This window comes from Aotus nancymaae, unplaced genomic scaffold (genome assembly GCF_030222135.1).
Source record: "Aotus nancymaae isolate 86718 unplaced genomic scaffold, 86718_ANA_hifiasm-v0.15.2.pri h1tg000088l, whole genome shotgun sequence".
NCBI lineage: Eukaryota > Metazoa > Chordata > Mammalia > Primates > Aotidae > Aotus > Aotus nancymaae.
Genome location: NW_026988503.1, coordinates 13,332,246 through 13,356,158, shown reverse-complemented (window position 1 = coordinate 13,356,158; position 23,913 = coordinate 13,332,246). Strand labels below are relative to the sequence as shown.

The following is a 23,913-nucleotide window of genomic DNA, read 5'->3' as shown; positions in this document are numbered from 1 at the left end:
CCTTAAATCTAATAATTTAATCCCACTCACTGGTAAATTACAACTATGAAAGAAATTAATTCCTAATGGAAACCAAGTATAAAACAGTAATGCTATCTATATGTCACTTTATACAAATCAGGATATCTGCCATACCCTTTTAAAAATTAGGGAGTAATTACTTAAACTTGAATCGCTATTTAAAATTCCATTTACTAGAAATTATTCAGGGCCATTGTATGTAAACCAAGAGGAATTTCTAATTCCCCAATTACCTTACCCTATAATGCTGTGATATGTAGTATATTTTTAATGGAAAACTGTAGAATTGAGATTAGGTATATCATTCTATTTAATCCATTTCCACAGCTTCTTATCTATAATCTAAAATCCTTAAAAATTCTGAAAAATTGCTTATTTAGAATTAAAAGCTGTACTAAACTGACATACAAGTATTTATAGTCTTTACAACACTCAGGGTAAATGTTCATGTGTTTTACTGAAGAAACATTAATGCGTCAGAGTACCTGGTTCTGCCCCAAGCCCTCCTGGCAGTGTGTTGTTACCTTCTAAAAATCCTACAAATGTTTGAATTTCTGAATATATATGGCCCCAGAAGCTTAAGACTAGAAAACTGCACATCTCTAGTATTTTCCAGTTAGTTTTGATAGTCATAAGTATGTCCAACTGTCTTCTGCACTAGATTATAAACATATTCTAATATTTGACCCTCCAGTATACTATGTAATTTATTGAATAATCAAAGGTGGCATCATTTTATGGGAGGCAAAATGATACAAACTATCAGATGTTCTAGTTTTAGCACTATAGTAAAATCGATAAAATAATAGCTACAACAAAAAATAACAACAACTAAGTTTAACTGTTTTGTGTCAAGCAATGTGCATTTAATAATTTGATTTTTAGAACTCCCTTAATATGTAGAGAGTGCTAATATTAGTAAAGTAAACAACTAAAGTTTAGATAAGAAACTTGCTTATGGTCCCAGAACCAGAGCAGAACCAGCCCACAAACCTGTCTGTTGGAATCCACAGCCCATGCCATAACACCTCTACCATACTGCGGTAATATAATCTCTCATGTATCACATAAGACTCTTAATAAAAATGAAATTTAGTTTCACTGTCCCCATGACTTCTTGTCAGTTATTCACAGGAAGAACTGCTAATAGCAAATCAACCTCCTTTCTTCATCCAACTTGTTTCTGAGATCCTCTCTCAGTTGGCATGTGTTTAGGAAATACAAATGAATTTATATAAATGAATTACATAAATTCATTTTAATGAGTCTAATAAATGTAATTATAGTGGTAAATCTGCTAGAATCATATAAGGAATTTTAAACCCAACTAAATGCCTTTTTGGATTATCTGTCACTTGGGATTACTTGTACTGTGATCCTGTCTATGAGTAGATAATTGAACATTGGCTATCTTAACTGCAACTCAAAGTTCTGATGCTAAGAAAATGAATCACATAAATGTGAGTCTGCTAATTTACTTAATAATTAATTTGGGATTTTATCATAGGAATTATTTAAAATAAAAAACACAGAGTAACTTTATCTCATGGGAACCAAACTTCTAGTTGGATCAAAGAAGTGATTAATGTGCGTGACTCTTTTCTTTTTCTTATTTATTCAGTAATAAATAATTAAATAATGTACAGTTGTTGTTTTCTTAGAGATTTTATAAGGAAAACCAATAAAAGAAAAAATAATTCTGCTAAGATATGTTTTTAAAGTCTATGAAAGTTTTTATTTAACCTTTTGACTCTTTCTTCTTTAATAAACATTATAGTCATCTTAAAATTGCACAAAATAAGAGACAAATGTTTTACAGAATTGTTTACAGTGATTTCAGTCTTTCCTGATCTGCTATAGGCATACATCAGAGATTCAGATGTGGGAGTTAGTATTGCATTAATAGTTGAGGCCTTGGATTTTATTGCCAGAGATCACTCAAGATTGTGTTTTGACATTTCATGTAATGCCTTAGAACCAATGGCACATTTTTTAACCTCTCCACATCTGTTTCCTGTCTGTAAAATGTGATTCATAATAGTTTTTTATATTGTAAGATGTTGTAAGGAATAAACAATACACTGTAAGGCATGTTTATAATTGTTAGATAGACATGCCTTTTCCCCTTTATATGTTATAAAAGTAATTTAAGTTTGGGGCCTAGATTTAGCTAGCAGTAGCATCACATGGGCTGATGTCCAGAATCCTTACTGGAAAAACAGATGCTTCATGGATTTAGGGATCAGATCATCAAACCGCATTTATGTGTTAAGGTTTTTAACTCAACCTCAACTCCCTTTGATTTAAAAAAACAAAAACAATAACAACAAAAACAAATGTATCTGCACTCTTCTATTTATACAGTTAAGCAAATATATCAATACTGTACAATTAATACTTATAAAGTGAAGGGCTAGGAACACATAGATACACACATTTGTATATGTAGGTAATAAACACTTCGAGTTAATTTTTGTACGTATTCTTTCACACATACTCCTTCCATGATTTTTAAGTGCACTACATGCTAAGATGTCACAAGAATACACACATGCCCACCAGTATTCATACCAATACCTAAGCTATATTCACATACCCACAGAGATGCATGTATATATGTTTAGACTCTGTAGATCTATTTACATGATTAACATGAATGGAAGAGTTAGAGAAGGAAAAAATGAAGAATTCCATACATAAATAAGAGGGAAATATAAGATGTTAGGGGGAAAAAAATAGTAGGAAAGAGATGATGGCTTAGTTCAGGGTTTCTTTAAACTTCAACACTCTTGATCTTTTGTCTTTGTCCTGGGAACTGTCTTGGCACTACATCCTCAGCTGTGACAATCAAAAGCGTCTTCAGATGTTGCTCAGTGTCCCCTGGGGGACAGACTACCTGTGGTTAATAACTACTCAGGGTAAATACGAATGCCAAATAACAATGCCAGTGCAAAGGTTCTAGAGGACTAGAGTGCACATGCAGGAGCTGAGCAAGATAAGCCATGGGGAGGAGAAAGCAAATGTCGAGTTCACTGTTCAGGAAGCAGCTTCTGAGTTTGTGGGTTGCTGGTACAGGTCATCCCCACACTGAAAGGATTAGAGTTAGCAGTTTTTATTTACCATGGAATGGAAAATTAACAAGAATGGGGTGCATGCATTTATCACTGTGTCTAATTATAGCATTTATAACCTTCATGCACTGTATTACATGCCATGTATTACACCCTGACAGAACAAATGCAGAATCCTCACTAACTTTGAAAAAATTGTTAGACATTAAGACTATGTTTCGGAACCAGAGAATGTTATTTTTTAACTTCCTATTACTGTGACATATTGAGAGATGCTAATTATAAGTTTTCTAGTTATAAAAAAAGAAATGTATTTCAAATTAGCAAAAATACAAAATATGACTCATACATTTGGTTTTAAGCCCCTTGGAAGTGTGTGTATTTCATCTTGTGTTTTAAAAAAAAATCATCTTGTAATACATGGAAACTAGTCACTTTAAAGTTCTGTGGTGGGAGGAATTAAATATCAATCGATAAATTTAAATTCTTTTCTAACAAAAGAATGAGCCAATGGAAACCTTCAACTTTAATTTTTATATATGCTATATCAAGTTTTTAATGTATTTACCGTTTAAGTTTTAGACACGGGGTAATTAAGATTTTTTTCACTCTGTCACCTAGGCTGGAAAGCAGTGATGCAATCATAGCTCAGTGCAGCCCCAATTTTCTGGGCTCAAGTGATACTTCTGCCTCAGCTTTTGGCATGGCTAAGACTACAGGTGTGTACCACCATGCCCAGCTTATTTATTTTTATTTTTATTTTTTTATTTTTAGTAGAGACAAAGTCTCTCTGGGTTGATCTCAAACTCCTGAGCTCAAGCAATCCTTCGGTCTTGGCCTCCTAAAGTGCTGTCATTACAAGCGTGAGCCACTGCACCTGGCACATAGATATATTCAACCTACTACCCAATAAGGCCTTTAGAGAGCAGCTGGAGCATTGCTAATGAGCTTTAATTAAGTGCTTACTTTGTACTGGGGACTGTGATAGGTACTTGTCTACAAGATAAAAGTGGTATCTTCAGTGGTCCCATGGCCTCGTAAAAGAAAGAAGCACGAAGCTCAGAATGCTTTGGAAGCACGGAAGAGTGGCATCTAATTTAGAACAGGTGGAATCTGGTATGGCTGGAGGAGATAACAGACACCTGAACTGTGCAAAAGCATAATCAGCATCGTTTTCAATTAGAAATTGAAAAGAGACAATGAGCGAACTGATCATATAAAATACAACCCAGAGTGGAACTCAGCCGTGTATCCTTTTTACAAAACCACACTGCATTTCTTCTCACTTATTGTCCCATTTCCAAAAGTTACACTTTATTACATTGGTTTTATCAAGGAGCATTCATCATTGGTCAAAAATAAAACATTTTTGTTAAAATTTCTGAGTCTTTAGCTTGAAAGAAAACAAAGAACAGAAATTACATTTATGGTGAGCTGATTTTTCTACTTACAATGCTAATTGTACTTGCTTTCAAATCTAATGAGGTTTTTGCTTTTTTTTTTAATCTTGCTGTCTTTTCTTATTTCTTTCAAACATATATCCCGTACAGCATGATCACTACACAAAATGCAGCATGCTGTTCCTAAATTAGGGATGGTTTTCATTGTCCTTGTTTTTCTAAAGCCTGATTTGAGAACAAACAGGAACTAATTAATAAATAGACATTGTGCTGTTGGTAACTGACATCTGCATCATGCCATTAAATTTGTTATATGCGAGGTATATTGGGTAAGTGGGTTGCAGCTTACAACTATCCTAGCAGTGCCCATTATTATTATTATCATTATTATTATTTTTTTTTTTTGAGACGGAGTTTCGCTCCTGTTACCCAGGCTGGAGTGCAATGGCGCGATCTCGGCTCACCGCAACCTCCGCCTCCTGGGTTCAAGCAATTCTCCTGCCTCAGCCTCCCAAGTAGCTGGGACTACAGACGTGCACCACCATGCCTAGCTAATTTTTTTGTATTTTTTAGTAGAGACAGGGTTTCACCGTGTTGACCAGTATGGTCTCGATCTCTTGACCTCGTGATCCACCCGCCTCGGCCTCCCAGAGTGCTGGGATTATAGGCGTGAGCCACCGTGCCCGGCCGCAGTGCCCATTATTTTATATTCTTTTCAGTTGGTATTTCCAAGTACTAATTGCACATGAACTCCATGAGAAAATTTCACCGATAAAGACAGGAGGTCTTTCTCTTTTTCTTCCAGGGCTGATACAGGCAGCATGGGGAAGTGAATTTAATCTTAGGAATTACCCTTAGGTTTAGATTACAGGTCCATGTTACATTGTGGCCATGGGCAATTTTTTCAACTTCTGTGAGACCATATTTCTTCACTTGTAAAATAGGAATATTTTACTAATGTTGTAGTAAATATTAATGGTAAATGTTTCTTTTTCCTGCATTTTAAAAAGATCAGTTAAAATTGATTTCACAGTCTTTATAACACTTATTTGAACATTTACACTTTGTTTATGCAGTCTGAAGACGTTGATTTAAAGAGCACAGTTTTGCTTTTCTCAAATTTGTTCCTAATGCCCTCCATTTTTATAGAATATAGGGTTGAAACTTTCCGCATTGCTTTTCCTTTTCATGTTTTCCAGATGTAGTTCACGTTTTAAAAGTGATGGAAATCTCATTAAATCTCTAAGGGGAAAAATGCTTTTATCAGAGCAAGGGTGAAAAATCCTTTCGCAGCATCCTCAGATTTATCAGTGTTGTGTTGATCATATAGCAGTGATCACTAAATACTTACTGATGGAAAGCTTTCCATCAAAAACAGAAAAGGGCTTGTAGTACCCAGATGCTGATAGGTAATTGTTTATGATAATTTCTCAAACATGAAATTGTTCTCCCAGTAAATTGTTCAGTAATGCCACAGGTTGGGATTTCCAAGGAACACCGTTGTTTTAATCCAGTGGGGAAACTAGAATCACAGACCTTCAGTTATTAGTTATATTTTGCTGTTTTCCTTAGTTAATTTCAAATTGTAAGTGGATGTGTTAATTTTATAGAATAATCATGCCACCAATCTAAAACTGACACTAGTAACACACTTAAGAAATACAGCTTTTAACGGTATAGAATATTTTCTTCTAATGCCATTATTGTTCATGGGGATCTAGAACTATGAAAACCAGATTTAATAAAGCTCTGCTCCCCTTTTAGATTTCTTTCTCAAAATATTTTTCTTTCTAAAAATATGACTTTTTAAATTTTAAAAGTAGCAAAGATTTGCTGTAGAAAATATAGGGAAAAATTTAAAAAGAAAATGTCATTCTCTCACAAATTCACTTAATGGAAAAACCATTGTTAACATTCCAGAACATTTTTCCCCATGTATTATTTTGATGTATAAATAAGAATGCTTTGGGGGGACAAAATTAAGCTCCTGCGTTTTATATGGTTTTGTATACTAACATTTTTTCACTTAACATTATATAAAAGGTTTCCCTGCCATTGAATTTTGTTTCTCAAACTTGTCTGATTATCAGATTTAGATATGATGCTTTGTAAACTATTGGAGTCTGCACCATGCCTACTGCCATAGGTCTCTGTTCTTTGCGCCTTTAAAATGTTTCATAAAGATTGCAGTGAACAGCTGAGGTTAAAATCCTTGTTTCAAACTTGATTGTTTTTATGTCTATGTTTTGTTTTCTAATTTTTACTCCCCAAAATAAAGCAAAGTTAAGCATCCCGATAGGCATCTTTCTCAAAATCCAAAATTGCTGTCTATGTCTCAATTTAAGTTCCTGCAGTAAGTTAGCCCTATTTCCCCAAGAAGAAGTTTTTGTAACCAACTAGAATGTATAAATGTGTAGGTAATTTCACCTTAAGAATATTAATATTTTAATGTATCAAATTAGTTAAGCAAACCCCCTCACATTTCATATAAAAATGTATAAATTTTAACATATTAAGTTTCTTCAGACTCTCAAATTTTATGTTGTTATTTCATTCAGTATCTTCATGTAATTTCAACATCCATGTCTGTGTCCTCACCAGCCCCTTTTTCAGTCTAACAAAGTTTTCTGGAACACGTCATCTTGATTCTTGTCCAGTTTGCTTTAGATACAGTGCTATTTAAGTGATGATGCTGCCCCTGGGATGTTCTCCCAAAACAATCTAAAGTACTTATTTGCATGAAATTGAAATAGTTGCTGCATATGTAATCTTTCAAACATAAAGACTGTCTTTAGAAAGCTGCTTCTGGTGTTCCAGCACTTGAAATTGTGAGATCATTCCATGGGAATCATGACTAAATCTGCCTTAACTTTCCTTGACTCCTGTTTTTTTAATATTTATTTTATTTTATGTTATTTTTTGAGACAGGGTCTGACTCTCTCGCCCAGGTTGGAGTGCAGTGGTGTGATCTTGGCTCACTGCAACCTCCACCTCCCGGGTTCAAAGAATTCTCATGCCTCAGCCTCTGGAGTATCTGGGATTACAGGCACATGCCACCATGCCCAGCTAGTTTTTGTATTTTTAGTAGAGACAGGATTTCACCATTTTGACCAGGCTGGTCTTGAACTCCTGAGCTCAAGAAATCTGCCCACCTCGGCCTCCCAAATTGTTGGGGTTGCAGGCATGAGCCACTGCTCCTGGCCCTTTTTTGTTTGGTCTGATTTAAAGAGTATTTGCTTGAGGATGCCATTTCCAAGCATTATTTTGCTTTTTTAATGTTGAGTAGTTAGGGATAGATGTTGAATGGATTCTGAATATAGGGTTACTCCCTCCTGCTGAAGAGGTGAGTGTGTAGGTGAATGGGTGGCTGGGTGTGTGTATGGAAGAGGGAGGGTGGGAGGAAGAGAGAGGAGGATGGCAGTTCCCAGTTTGTTAAAAGTATTAGTTGTAAGGTATTTACTTTTGAGACAGTTCAACAGGATTCCTTAAAATGCTTCCCTTCCATCTTGTAGCATAATATAGGTGGCAGTTTTCCTAAATCCTTGTCAGCATTACTATGATCATATTTTAGAATTATTATTTCTGATGTATAAGCATCCCAGCCAAGAGGAACATAGAGCTGAGGGTCTTCGTGTCACTGTAACTCACACCTGATTAGCAGAAGCTGTGGCTGGTGGGCATGGCACCTTTTCGGGAATATCAGTTGTCCTGTCTGCCTTCCTGTGCCTGCCTTCATCTCTAAGGCTCCAGCTTGGCTCTTTTACCATTTTGCTTATGCTGCTGTCTTGACAGGTACAGGCAATAGGGGCTTGATTTGTACAATGTGTTCTCCACTTAAATGCATTTAGTACATACACCTGTGTGTGCCTAGTGGCAGTTGTAGTCCAAAAAGGGCCCATTACAACAACTTTAGATGGTGTCATCCTCTGGAATGCTCAGAAACAGCTGTGTGACTCTGCACTCCTTTCCCTGGAAGACAAAAGCCAAGGCTCAAGTGTCGGTTTATGTGAAGGTGTTTTACTAATTTAGCAATGAGTTGAGATGGAATTAAATCCACTGCTCAGTCAAAATCACAATGAGATGCCATGTCACAAGAATCAGAATGACTTTTGTTAAGTAAATTTAAAAAGTAACATACTTTGGAGAGACTCCGGAGAAAGTGAGATGCTTATATACTCTTGGTGGGAATGTAAATTAGTCCAAGCACTATGGAGAGCAGTTTGGAGATTTCTCAAGTAAAAGCTGGACTACCATTCAGCCCAGCAATCCCATTACTGGTATATACTCAAAGGAATATAAATCATTCTTTCAAAAAGACACATGCACCCACATATTCATCCAGTAACAAAGACATGGAATCAACCAAGATGCCCAGCAGTGGTGGACTGGATAAAGGAAATGTGGTACACATACACCATGGAATATTGTGCAGCCACACACAAAAAACAAAATCATGGCCTTTGTAGCAACATGGATGAAGTTGGAGGTCCTTATCCTAAGAGAACCAATACAGAAACAGAAAACGAAATATCACGTGTTCTCACTTATAAGTGGGAGCTAAGCACTGAGTAGACGTGAGCACAAAGATGGCAACATTAGACTCTGGGTACTATCGGGGGTGGGAGCCAAGGATTGGAAAACTGCCTGTTTGTATACTGCGCTCACTACCTGGTGATGGGATCAATTGTACCACAAAACTCAGTGTCACATAGTACACCCATATAACAAACCAGCACATACACCCTGTGATTCTAAAACAAAGTTTGAAAAATGAGTAAATCCACTGCTCATCAAAAAGTTCTGGGGCCTTTCAAAACTCTGGCTTTTCCACTTGTGACACTTTCCCATTGCAGCTGCCTCTGCTTCCAGGAAAGGTAGGAAAAGAGAGATTTCTCTCAGCTTCACCATTAGTCTTGCCTTGGCCTAGTGGTTTAACTGTCTCTAAAAGTGTTTTCTATTAGAAGACAAGTATATACAGTTGTCCCTCAGTGTCCCTGGGTTTCACATCTGCAGATTCAATCAACTGTGGGTAGAAAGTTCTAGGACTGGAGAGATAATAAAAAAAATATGAAATGACACCTGTTTACATTGTGTTTATATTGTGTTAGATATTATGAGTAATCTGGAGATAATTTAAAGTTTATGGGGAGATTTGTGTAGGTTGTATGCAAATACTGTGCCATTTTATATCATGGACTTGGGCATCTATAGTTTTGGTATCCTTGGTGGAGGGGTCCTGAAACCAGTCCCCTGTAAATACTCCCAAGGGAACCACAGTGTTGTCCAAAAAGCAAAGCCATTGTTTACATAAAATACTTTTGTTTACATAAAAAGGTTACAGTTTTGCTTTACATGCTTATCCTGTGTGAGAGTTTCCAAGTATATCATTTGACTGTCACAGCCACTCTGAGGTCAACTTTTCGTTCTCTGAAATTTGACATACTTCAATACTATGAGATATTGTTGTAAGAAATAACGGTTTATGGTGAACATTTTATAGACTCAAAAGCAGAACCCCTCTGGTAGCAGAGATTAGTCTGTTTGAGGATGGTAAACATTATTGCATATTTAAAAATATGTAACTAGCACAGAACATTTGCCTCAAGCATTGGAGTGAGATTATGATTTAGGATAAAGATTTAAATGAACCTTTTATCCCTTAAAAGTCTATACAACAGATTTTTTCTGGCATGTATAGTGAAATTTTAATTAGTATTATAAATAATCCAATGAATAATAACATTAATTTAAAACCAAAAGAACAAAATTCTAATCATGAGGAAAAGATAACCCTATAATAGTTACTTCTTTATTTTTAAGACATTTTTGTGTGCTTTGTGAAATTCTGTTTAAAAGCAATTGTAAGATAATAGAAATGAATCCAACTTCCTAAACTTCCTTTTCTGACCTTTGTTATAGTGATACTGCTTCTCCTTCTGACCATATAAGTAGAATTTAAGTGGTTTAAAATTCAAAACATCTTGAGCACCATATTCCTTCCCAGCTAGCAAGTGTGATGAATATTCCCTATTTAAGTTATATGGTAAAAGAAAATATCACTTATTTGCTAAATATTTGTGTATTTATCTAGAACACATTTATGTTCCTGTTTAAAAATGTTTGTTCATCTTTTCAATCCTTGGGAATGTCTGCTTACTGATTCTTTGTTTGTTTCTTAGACAGGGTCTCACTCTGTCGCCCAGGCTAGAGTGCAGTGGCACCATCTCAGCTCACTGCAACCTCCGCCTCCCGGTTTCAAGCGATTCTCCTGCCTCAGCCTTGTGCCCACCACTGCACCTTGTTAATTTTTGTATTTTTTCAGTAGAGACGAGTTTCACCATGTTGGTCGGGCTGGTCTCAAACTTCTGACCTTAGGTGATCTGCTGGCCACAGCCACACCTGGCCTGCTTATCAATTTTTAAAATACATAACAAAATTCCTTCTTTCCTCCTCACTCACTCACACCAACTTAACCTCATAATACACATGAGCCAAACCAGAGTTTCAGAGTAGCAGTCTGTAAACATAGATCCTGATTTTCTTCAGGTAAATAGTACCATTTATGAAAGCCCTAGGAAATAGGTCATGAAAAAATAAAACTATTAGGAAGTAACAGAACTTTAGGATAAATTTAAATGTGCGTATTGAACCCATTTTAAAGGTTAGCATTTTCAATTCAAATGTTAAAAGCATAAAAACATAAATTCAAAGCACCAAGAGCACATTATGTTATGCATAGACTTTGAATTTTCCTAAGAAATCAATCATTTCTTTTTTCATTTGTTTTGTTTTGTTTTGTTTTTGAGATGGAGTCTTGCTTTGCTGGCCAAGCTGGAGTACAGTGGCAGGATCTCAGCTCACTGCAACCTCCACCTCCCTGGTGGAGCAATTCTCCTGCCTCAGCCTCTGGAGTAGCTGGGATTACAGGCGTGTGCCACCACACCCAGCTAATTTTTGTCTTTTTAGTGGAGATGGGGTTTCACCATGTTGGCCAGGCTGGTCTCGAACTCCTGACCTCAGGTGATCCACCCACCTTGGTCTCCCAAAGTGCTGGGATTACAGGCATTAACCACTGCACTTGGCTAGAATCAATCATTTCTTAAACTGACAATTGACATATTGATATAGGGCAGTTGAATTAAATATTTATTCAAATATCTTCCCCTTAAATCCAGTAGATAACTCATTCAAACCAAATTCCAGGTTATCAGTGTAGTATATTTCTACATTTTTCCTTTTACTCTCTCAGCTGTACTTTTAGAGGAGGTACGATTTATCTTTCTTTAGTATACTTTGCTTTACTTTTTTCTTTGTCAGTTTTATAAATTCACACTTTTACGGCATTTATGTTTAAGAGTTTGCCCTTGAACATGTAGAGTAAAGAAGAAGAATCACCGGGCTGAAAGCAAGGTAAATTATGACCATCAGGGCTCCTGCAAGACAAATATTGAAAAATAGGCCTCTCTTTTTAGTAATACAGAAGAATAGAGGAAAATGAAATGCATGCTCCATTCAAAAATGGATGTGTGGTGACTTTTATACTTGTAGCAAAAATAGCCAGAGTGGCAGGATGCTTGTTTTAAGAATAGTGCTCCTCTCTTAAAACCATTTTATTTACTACTAATGAAAAATTGTCTTTACTGAGGGAAATCCAGGCACCAAAACTAAGGCATGTACCTACTGTGCACTTCATGTTCAAAAGGAATTTGGCACTTAACCTAAAATATACTAGTCTTTGAAATAATGCAGTGTAACTTAAAAGCTCAAAGGATGTGGAGTCATAGAATTAATTTAATTCCTTTTTAACGTAAATTTCTTTAAGCACCTCCCATAAAAGGTACATGTTCAGTTAATCACTAAGTCACACAGTGAAATTTATGTAAACTAATTTTCTACTGAGACACAAGAAACACATACGCTCCTATTTCCTCTCATAATAAGACTGCTAAAGGATGACCAACGTCCCCAAATAATTATTTGAATCTATTTGTTATATTATTGTCATAATGGATGCACACTGAAGTGTGGATTGATGCAAGTTATTTATACTGTGGAATTAGGAGTCAGGCTAGTCAGTTAAAATGTATTCCATCAACTGTTACATGATCTTCCTGTGGGCCAATCTAGTTCAGCTAGAAAGTGTAGAAAAAGTGCAAATGACATAGTTATCTATATTTAAGAGAAAATTGTTTTTAAATAATTGTAAGATATCCCTAAAGATGCCTTGTTCACCTACTTTTGTAACATGTATTTATTTGGTTCAGTGAACACTATTCCCCCGCAATGACTGTATTTATGCGATTCTGTCAGAATATATCTTATGCTACATTCAGTGAGTCAGGTTCCTCCTGAGATCGTTTTAGTAATAGATTAAGTTCTGTTTAGAATTTTTAGTTCTAACCAGAGGAAGTTCTGCTCATTTGCTTGTCTCTCCTTTCTTAGTATTACTTAAAAGCACTTAATGCTATTAACCCAATCCTCACAACAGTTGTATGAGTTTGGAATCAACATCACACTTTTATAGATGGATAAGGTAAGACCTAGAGCTTTTTAGTGATGATAACCCAGATTGCACAGCTAATAAGCAACAAGGATTGGTGATGAATCCGAGTCTTTTGTGTCCAAATCAAATTTTCTTTCTATAATAATCACACAACAGTCTACAAAACAAAGATTCTTGTGACAGTTAAGGCATGAGCTATGTAATGTTAGGCAAGTCACTTTATAATTTTTTTTTTAATTGCCATGAAATTGTTTCTCAAACGTTTGTAAAAGTAAAATGGAGCATAATGTATTTAAATGACAGATGACTAAATGGATAGATGGATAGCTGGGACCATCCTGTGTGTACCTGTGCATGCCCATGTATGTCAGCCCCATCTCTAAACATCTTGGTGTTACTAAATAGGAAAGAGTATGTGAATCTTGAATTTAGTAGAATATTATGCATTCCTCCTCAATCCTGGCTACACATAAGAATCCCTCGGGCCGGGCGCGGTGGCTCACGCCTGTAATCCCAGCACTTTGGGAGGCCGAGGCGGGTGGATCACGAGGTCAAGAGATCGAGACCATCCTAGTCAACATGGTGAAACCCCGTCTCTATTAAAAATACAAAAAATTAGCTGGGCATGGTGGCGCGTGCCTGTAATCCCAGCTACTACTCAGAAGGCTGAGGCAGGAGAATTGCCTGAACCCAGGAGGTGGAGGTTGCGGTGAGCCGAGATCGCGCCATTGCACTCCAGCCTGGGTAACAAGAGCGAAACTTCGTCTCAAAAAAAAAATTTTTTCCTTCGTATCTCCTTGGCCTTCGTTCCCCTGTGGCCATTTGTAGTGCTCCCATCCTGTCAGGACAACTACACATTTACAGATGCAAATCTCAGAACCAATACCACCTCCCTCCTTTTTTTTTTTTTTTTTTTTTTTTTTGAGATGGAGTCTTGCTCTATTGCCCAGGCTGGAGTGCAGTGGTGCAATCTTGGCTCAGCAACCTCTACCTCCTGGGTTCAAGTGATTCTCTTGCCCAGCCTCCTGAGTAGCTGGGATGATAGGGATGTGCCACAGAACAAATGCTTTTGATTTTCCATTTCCTAAAAGTAAAGAAATGAATTTCTAATGATGATTTCAGGACTGAGACTTTTGGGTCTTTTTTCCTTCCCTAAAAGGAGAAACAAAAGTATGTGGAATTATGGATGACTTTACCTGCCCCATGATCATTGTATAAGAGATTAGTGTCAGCTGTCAGGATATGCTGCTGTGTCAAAACTGTAAACAGATGAATTGTACAAGAAGGATTTTGTCCTGTTTATACTGCTGAAGCATTATTTTTTAATGTGCTAGCTGCATTTCAACTGCTGCATATGAAAAAGGAACCTGCATCTATCTCTGTGATATTTACAGATTCATGTGTAATTTGTAGAAGGTTCTAAATAAGTTGTCTTTGGTCCCAAGGTTTGGTTTATTCTTCCTTGTTTTTGTGAGCCTTTGCTCTATTCTGTTTTGAGCTCATGCAAAAGCCATGTAATTCTCAAGTGTCTGAAAGTATGTAGGGGTTGTTAATATTTGGCTTCACAGGTTTCTTATGAAAGCTAATATTATTCATTAGCTATAATCTTGTTGTTTATAACAAGATGTTGTTATGAAACATCTTAAGAGGTAAATATTTTCCTCAGTAAGGGATTAAGAAGATACCCACAAAAGGTAGACTTCTATTCATAATTTAGAGAAGTCTAAGCAGTTTGCAAAGCTCAGTGAAACTTGGTGTCTCACAAGCAATCTCTTTACAGATAAGCTGCACATTTATCAGCTCCTCCTCCTGTATCGTTTGTCTACTAAAGTCATCTTTCATTTACATTGTGGAATGTTTCTGCATGGATGTAATCTTTACTCCTTGGTTTGTAAATTTATGTAGGAATGTTGTGTCTAAGTAGATAGTTAGGAGGAGAAAAATTTGTGGTGGAAATCATCACTATTTCCAAAATAAGAATTTTGATATGTTAATACGGTAAAAGGAGAACAACTTAACTAGAGTATATTTAATGTCAAACAAGTGGTGTTTAATAATATGTGCTTACTGATATATATATATTTTTAATGGCAAACTAGTTGGTGTCTTTTATGAAAGCAGCCTAGTCAAAGAATTTCTATGTAGGTATAATACACTAATAAGAAACATTTTACATTTTTCTACAAAGAAATAAAATGATAATGCTGAAATTGAAATACTGTTCTAGTTACAAGAGTAGATAATGACAATAGCTTTTTATAAATGTGGTTCAATTTATGGTGTTTGTTTTTTCTTTTGTGTGTGTGTGTGGTTTAAATACAAGTTTACAATTTTTGTCTACATCAGACCTCATTTCAGAGAGGACTTGAAGCAATTTACAAAAATGCACAACATCAGATTGAAAACTTACACATAAGTAAAAATCAGATTCAAGGAAAATGTAAATAAAGTGATTTTTAGTTCTGAACAAGGGAAAGTCAGCATTCAGATATACAGTCTGGAAAAGTGATTCTCACCGCAACTGCACACTGGAATCACTCGGGGATCTTTTAAAATGGATATCTATGTCCCAGCCCTCAGTGATTCTGACTTAGTATGGGCTGTGGCCTGGGCATTGGGATTTTAAAAAGCTAAATGATTATAACTTGCAGCCAAGGTTGAGAACCACTGGTTTCAGTGGAGCCTTCTGTTATTAAAGTGAAATTACAGATTTAATTGTGAACTTCACAGCAGGGAGAGCAAAAAGGAAAACTTGATCAGTTTCACAATACACATTGTCTCAAAGATGGGAAGACTTCTCTGCCTCTAAAGTCTGCAGAAAAATCACTGAAACTTTTTTGGACAGTTGTATATGCATGCATCTGTTTCTTGGGTCATTTGTATGCATTCATAGATCCCTTTTTATGCAAATGGACTCATAGTGTATTTGTTCTTCTGCAACTTGCTTTCCTTTTTTTTTTTATTATTCTTTTAAGTTCTGGGATACATGTGCAGGTCATGTAGGTTTGTTACATGAGTATAAACGTGCCATGGTTTGCTGCACCCATCAACCCTACATTAAGTGTCTCTCCTAATGCTAGATTATCCCTCCCCTAGCCCTCAACCCTCCTGACAGGCCCCAGTGTGTGATGTTCCCCTCCCTGTTTCCATGTGTTCTCATTGTTCAACTTCCACTTAAGAGTGAGAACATGCAGTGTTTGGTTTTCTGTTTCTATGATAATTTGCTGAGAGGGATGGTTTCCAGCTTCGTCCATGTTCCTGCAAAGGACATGAATTCATCCCTTTTTATGGCTACATAGTATTCCATGGTGTGTATGTGCCACATTTTCTTTATCCAGTCTGTCATTGATGGGCATTTGGGTTGGTTCCAAATCTTTGCTATTGTGAACAGTGCTGCAGTAAACATGTGTGTACATGTTTCTTTATAGTAGAATGATTTATAGTCCTTTGGATATATACCCAGTGATGGGATTGCTGGGTCAAATGGTATTTCTTTTTCTAGATCCTTGAGGAATCACCACCCTGTCTTCCACAATGGTTGAACTAATTTACACTCTCACCCACAGTGTAAAAGTGTTCCTACTTCTCCACATCCTCTCCAGCATCTTTTGTTTTCTGACTTTTTAATGGTCACCGTTCTAACGCAAGATGGTATCTCATTGTGGTTTTGATTTGCATTTCTCTAATGACCAGTGATGATGAGCTTTCTTTCATATGTTAATTGGCCACATAAATGTCTTCTTTCTAAGAAATATCTGTTCATATACTTCACCCACTTTTTGATGGGTTTTTTTGCTTTTTTTCTTATAAATTTGTTTAAGTTCTTTGTAGATTCTGGATAGACTGCAAAAATTTTCTCCCATTCTGTTGGTTGCCTGTTCACTCTGATGATAGTTTCTTTTGCTGTACTGAAGCTCTCTAGTTTAATTAGATCCCATTTGTCAATTTTGGCTTTTCTTGCCATTGCTTTTGGTGTTTCAGTTATGCAGTCGTTGCCCATGTCTATGTCCTGAATGGTATTACCTAGGTTTTCTTCTAGGGTTTTTATGGTTTTAGATCTTACATTTAAGTCTTCAATCCATCTTGAGTTAATTTCTATATAAGGTGTAAAGAAGGGGTCCAGTTTCAGTTTTCTGCATATGGCTAGCCAGTTTTCCCAACACCATTTATTAAATATGGAATCCTTTCCCCATTGTTGTTTTTTGTCAGGTTTGTCAAAGATCAGATGGTTGTAGATGTGTGGCATTATTTCTGAGGCCTCTGTTCTGTTCTGTTGGTCTATATATCTGTTTTGGTACCAGTACCATGCTGTTTTTATTACCATAGCTTTGTAGTATACTTTGAAGTCAGGTATTTTATTTCTCCTTTGCTTATGAAGTTTAGGTTGGCTGGATATGAAATTCTTGATTGAAAATTCTTTTCTCTAAGAATGTTAAATATTTCCCCCCACCCACCCACTCTCTGTTGGCTTGTAGGGTTTCTGCAGAGAGATCTGAAATTTCTGTGGGTAACTCAACCTTTTTGTCTGACTGCCCTTAACATTTTTTCCTTCATTTCAACCTTGGCGAATCTGATGATTTTGTGTCTTGGAGTTGTTCTTCTCTAGGAGTATCTTTGTGGTGTCCTCTGTATTTCCTGAATTTGAATGTTGGCCTGTCTTGCTAGGTTGGGGAAGTTCTCCTGGATAATATTCTGCAGAGTGTTTTCCAACTTCGTTCCATTCTCCCCGTCACTTTCGGGTACACGAATCAAACATAGATTAGGTCGTTTCACATAGTCCCATATTTGTTCGTTCCTTTTCATTCCTGTTTCTCTAATCTTGTCTTCATGCTTTATTTCATTAAGTTGATCTTCAATCTCTGATATCCTTTCTTTCTTCCGCTTGATTCATGTATTGATATTTGTGTATGCTTCATGAAGTTCTCATGCTGTGTTTTTCAGCTCCATCAGATCATTTAAATTCTTCTCTAAAATGGTTATTCTAGTTAGCAATTCCTCTAACCTTTTTTCAAGGTTAACTTCCTTGGTTTGGGCTAGAACATGCTTCTTTAGCTCGGAGGAGATTGTTATTATCCACCTTCTGAAGCCTACTTCTGTCAATTTGTCAAATTCATTCTCTGACCAGTTTTATTCCCTTGCTGACGAGGAGTTGTGATCCTTTGGAGGAGAAGAGGCATTCTGGTTTCTGGAATGTTCAGCCTTTTTGCACTAGTTTTTCCTCATCTTCGTGAATTTATCTGCCTTTGGTCTTTGATGTTGGTGACCTTCGGATGGCATCTCTGAGTGGAGGTCCTCTTTCTTGATGTTGATGCTATTCCTGTTTGTTAGTTTTCCTTCTAACAGTCAGGTCCTTCTGCTGCAGGTCTGCTGGAGTTTGCTGGAGGTCCACTCCAGATCATTTGCCTGGGTAACACCAGCAGAGGCTGCAGAACAGCAAGGATTGCTGCCTGTTTCTTCCTCTGGAAGCTTCATCCCAGAGGGGCATCCACCAGATGACAGCTGAAGCTCTCTTGCATGAGGTGTCTGTTGACCCCTACTGGAAGGTGTCTCCCAGTCAGGAGGTATGCGGGTCAGGGACCCACTTGAGGAGACAGTCTCTCCCGTAGCAGAGCTCAAGCATTGTGCTGGGAGATCCACTGCTCTCTTCAGAGTCAGCAGGCAGGGACGTTTAAGTCTACTGAAGTTGTGTCCATAGCCATCCCTTCCCCCTGATGCCCTGTCCCAGGGAGTTGGGAGTTTTATCTGTAAGCCCCTCACTGGGGCTGCTGCCTTTTTTTCAGAGAGGAGAAATCTAGAGAGGCAATCTGGTTACAGCAGCTTTGCTGAGCTGTGGTGGGCTCTACCGAGTTTGAACTTCCCAATGGCTTTGTTTACACTGAGGGAAAACTGCCTACTCAAACCTCAGTAATGGCGGACACCCGTCCCCCCTCCAAGCTTGAGCTCCCAGGTTGACTTCAGACTGCTGTTCTGGAAGCGAGAATTTCAAGCCAGTGGATGTTAGCTTGCTGGGCTCTATGGGCGTGGGATCCACTGAGCTAGAACTTGGCTCCCTGGCTTCAGCCCCCTTTTACAATTCTGTCTCGCTGTTGTTCCAGGCACCACTGGGGTATGAAAAAAAAGTTCCTGCAGCTAGCTTGGTGTCTGCCCAAATGGCTGCCCAGTTTTGTGCTTGAAATCCAGGGCCCTGCTGGTGTAGGCACCCAAGGGAATCTCCTGGTCTGCGGGTTGCAAATTTCATGGGAAAAGCATAGGGCCAGAATGCACTCTTCCTCACAGAACCATCCCTCACTGCTTCCCTTGGCTAGGGGAGAGAGTTCCCCGATCCCTTGCACTTCCTGGGTGAGGCAACACCCCACCCTGCTTTGGCTCACCCTCCGTGGGCTGCACCCACTCGCTAACCAGTCCCAGTGAGATGGGCCAGGTACCTCAGTTGGAAATGCAGAAATCACCCACCCTCTGCTTTGATCTCACTGGGAGCTAGGTACCGGAGCCGTTCCTATTTGGCTTTCTCTTTTATTAGCTGTTCCTATTCAACCCACACCTCTTTTATTTGCTTTTTAAATGTCTTTGAGAAGAGTAAAAAAAATTATATCTCAATGTTAGCACATAAACTGAAAATCTTGTCATTTAGAATTTCATACAGTAGATATTTTAGATGACTCACTTTGTTTCTAATTCATATGTTTTTGTAGGTAAGTAACCATGTCAGCTAAGAAAAAGGGAAAAAGTATGCAAACGTCAACCCATTTCCTATTTTAGCTGATCTTGTACCATTACTTAAGTATTTTCTTTTCTTTTCTCAGTTGCTGAGTGAAATGCCCGTGCACTCCTATTTTCTGTTTTGAAAGGAGCTGTAATTTATATTCTATTTTAAAAAGGCTTTAAGAAGAGTATTTTGTTTATTTTTAATGTATGCTGAAGTTTTAGGGGGAATAGCAAACCAAAATCTTTTCTTAAATGAGAAACCAAATGAACCAATTTAATATCATTTTAGGTGTTATTCTGAAAAAGTGAAAAAAAGTTTTTTGTTCCTCATGTAATAGAAATAATGTCTATGTTAACCTGGTCAAACAGATATAACTAAAATAATCAGGATAGTCTAATTCTGTCTTTTTAGGCTAGACTGGCACTGCCAATAGTACTCTTATGCCATTTGGGGACTAGTATGCAGACATTTAATAAATGTTTGTTACATTAGTGAATATATATATATATATATATATATATATATATATATATATATGCAAAGTTATATTCATGCCAAATAATAGCATGCTGATCACAAATCTTGGGGTCTATTATTACCAAGTTTTGCTCATTAAAACTTAAAAGGATGCAGGTGAACTTTAACAATATTATCATTATTTCAAATTAAATGAAAATTCATAGACAAATTAAAATTTCAGAATATGTTTTACTTATTTCCTAAAATGTCACTTGTAGTTGTGTATGTTATTTTGAGAAAAATTTTGTCATACATTATGAATTAGCTGATTATTAGAAATGACTTCCATTCAATAAATTAGTGATCAGGTGTTGGAGGGTGAAGAACTTTATGTCCTTTTTTTAATGCGCAGAATATTCTGAATGTGGTATGGTAACTCTTGCACCAAGTATGAACATAGAAGTGTCGTAGTGGGTTTTCCCACTATTGTTGCCAGGTGGTCTGTTTCCATATTGTGATAGTGTTGAGTAAGGCTTAGAGTCCTAGAGATTCCTGTGGCCTCTTTTCTCCCACATTGAGCACTGATTTCATACTATTTTAATAATTGTCTGTCGCAATAGAATGAAAATGTCTTTATGGTAGAGGCCTTGTCTTCTGTCTTGTACTTTTGTACCCTCAGTTTTAATAACAGTGACTGTCACTGAGCAATCCTTCAGATATTTGGGGAATGAATCAGTGTCCCATAAAAATAAGAGAAAAGTTAATAAACATTCAAGTGGTAAGCCATGCATCAATAAAATGTGTGATAAACAAAGATAAATATATGTTCCATTTTTCTCCCCACAGTCTCCAAACGTCCACAACTATCCCGATATGGAAGCCGTTCCCCTGTTGCTAAATAATGTGAAAGGGGAGCCCCCGGAGGACTCGTTATCAGTAGATCACTTCCAAACACAAACTGAGCCAGTGGACTTGTCAATAAACAAAGCCAGGACGTCCCCTACTGCTGTTTCATCCTCCCCAGTTTCCATGACAGCGTCTGCCTCCTCACCTTCTTCAACTTCAACCTCCTCATCGTCTTCTAGTCGTCTAGCCTCATCCCCAACCGTTATCACATCAGTATCTTCAGCGTCATCTTCGTCAACAGTATTAACTCCAGGGCCCCTTGTTGCCTCTGCATCTGGTGTTGGAGGCCAGCAGTTTTTGCACATTATCCATCCCGTACCGCCTTCAAGTCCCATGAATTTACAATCTAACAAACTGAGTCATGTTCACCGCATCCCCGTGGTGGTACAGTCGGTGCCTGTTGTCTACACAGCTGTAAGGTCACCTGGAAATGTGAACAACACTATTGTCGTGCCGCTTTTGGAGGATGGGAGAGGCCATGGCAAAGGTAAGAGACATAAACAAAGCTTTGATTGATTTCAGCACTAGAGGTGACTTCATTTTTTGCATAGAACATTTTTGCATTGTATGCAAACCCTACATCTGAAGAAGTTCTTTGTAGAGCAATGCAGAGAAAACTGAACTAGCTGTTCAGTTTTCAAGGAGAGCACAATTTAGTGGGAACTCACCCTATGTTTATGTAACTATATGCCAATTTTGTTTAGTGTATTTTTATTTACCATAGGTCACATAAGGTCAGAATTCAGATATCTAAGTTTGTGAAATAATACTTGCTTTTAAATGCACATCTTTAAGTGCTCAGTTGGAAAGGGCAATCTATGGTTAAACCTAATTCCTTACGAGGTATAGATTATAGATTATAAAGTGTAAATTTTTTAAGTAAATCAGGATATTTCTTTGTTGAGTTGTTCAGTTGGAATTTATTTAGGCGGTAATAATATAAAATGTTGTGAAGTTGGCAATGCCTGGAATCTAATCATTCACTTTTGAGTAACCTATAAATTAAGTTGCCATTAAAATAATTCAGGTGTTTGACTATAACAGTATCATGTAGCTTGTGTTATTAACTTATTATAAGGCTAAGTCATTTTGAGGAACAGGATGACTCAATATGCCAGCAATATTTCAAGATGCAATATTAATATTCCCTTCTAGGGTCTAGAAGGCAGGAAGATACTTTGCCACTTGACTATGTGTAATAATCACTAGTTATTTAATTAAATTTGATAGTTATGCAGCTGATCATGAAGCTATTTCCTACTTCTAAGTTCTTTTTTTCCCTAAATTTTACTAGAACGAATTGTAATAGCATCATGCTGTCTTTTCTTTCTCTATGAATCTAAAAAACAAGCCACCCCTCAATAGAAATGCAAAATGCCCATAATCAGTGACTCATTCCCTTTTAAAGTAAACGCATATGTATGTATTTTTTCTTCAGAGCCTAGAAATAATGATGGATTAAGATTTATGTTGTATTACTTTTTGCTTTGACACGGTATTACTGCTGAGGCCTGTAATTAAAATATGATCGATGAGTACATAAAACACTGCCTCCTCATAAAATGCTAGTAAATATGGTTGTTTTGGTTCTTGTATAAGGTGGGAATAAATACATAGAAGTAACATTTGATTGTGAACTTACAGAAATTTTTGCAAATATGAATTACAAAATTGTGCATTCATCATTATCGAGGTATTGTTTTATCTACAGTGAGTTTTTTCACCGCACATGAAATAAGTTTCACCTTCCCAGTTAAACAAGTTAAAATCTGATGCTTCAGAGCATACAGGCATTTTAGACTGCAAACTCGAGATGCAGACACTCCTTGCGTACCTGATAATTTCTTTCTTTTGTTCTCTGTTGGGCCAGGAGCTGGTCCCACCATCCTCTAGTGAAAAGGTGGAGGAAAAAGAGGAATTAGGGAGCCAAAGGGTTCTCTTTGATATTGCTGATGCTTCTGATTGAACTGAACCAATTAAATTTGAATAGTAATAACTGCAGGCCAAATCAGATATTTATTTTCTTTTACAATTTAGAAATAAGATTGTAAATTTTTTAAGAATTAGGAATTAAAATTTAGCAAAACATGCAAACTTGCATATTATTTTATATATGCGTGTATGTGTGCATAATAGAAACCAATCTTTGTATAAGATAAAAATCGCTTTGTTATAAAGTTGATAAAGATACTAATGTTGCTCATGACCTTTCATACAATGTTGATTCACTAATGAAAGAAACAAAAGTGATATATATTTTTTGTTTGCCATGATCATTTTGTGGGATTTTTATTTTAAAACTATAATATATAAAGTATATTGCTAAAATTTAACTTTCTGGAAAATGAATTATTGCAGCAGAACTTTTAAGACTCATGCTATAATTTGCTCTCTACATGAATATATTTGTTTCATGCAGCATTCTTTACTCAGTAGTTTTCTCATATCAATAACAAAAATTTAAAGCATAAACCCTGTGGACTGTGCTATGGTCATTAGGAACATGGGATTTGGGATCAAGGATATATGCATTAGAACCCTAGCTCTGTCACTGACAGCTGTGTAAATGGGAAAGTCATTTAATCTCACTAATTCTTCATTTATATTAGTGATTAAATGGGGATAATAACATTATCTAGCCTAGAAAATTATTGGGAAAATTAAGAACATATAAATGTCTAGCATCAATTAATTATCAATAAGTGCTTGATAATTAACTAGAAAATTATTGGGAAAATTAAGAACATATAAATGTCTAGCATCAATTAATTATCAATAAGTGCTTGAAATTACTTATCTCTCCCCAAAAATATCAAAATCAATAATATTAAAAAAAAGTTTTCTCTT

General features: G+C 36.7%; 1 protein-coding gene across 5 annotated transcripts in view; it reads left to right on the top strand.

Annotated features, from left to right (window-relative positions):
• The window catches only part of KLF12 (KLF transcription factor 12), a 462,415-nt gene that overhangs the window by 273,402 nt on the left and 165,100 nt on the right, over window positions 1-23,913 (top strand). For all 5 annotated transcript variants that reach the window (XM_064369123.1, XM_012442844.2, XM_012442847.2 and 2 more), the window contains one exon: window positions 21,007-21,553. In XM_064369123.1, coding sequence (XP_064225193.1) covers window positions 21,007-21,553 — 547 coding nt within the window. The remainder of the gene's footprint in view (window positions 1-21,006; window positions 21,554-23,913) is intronic.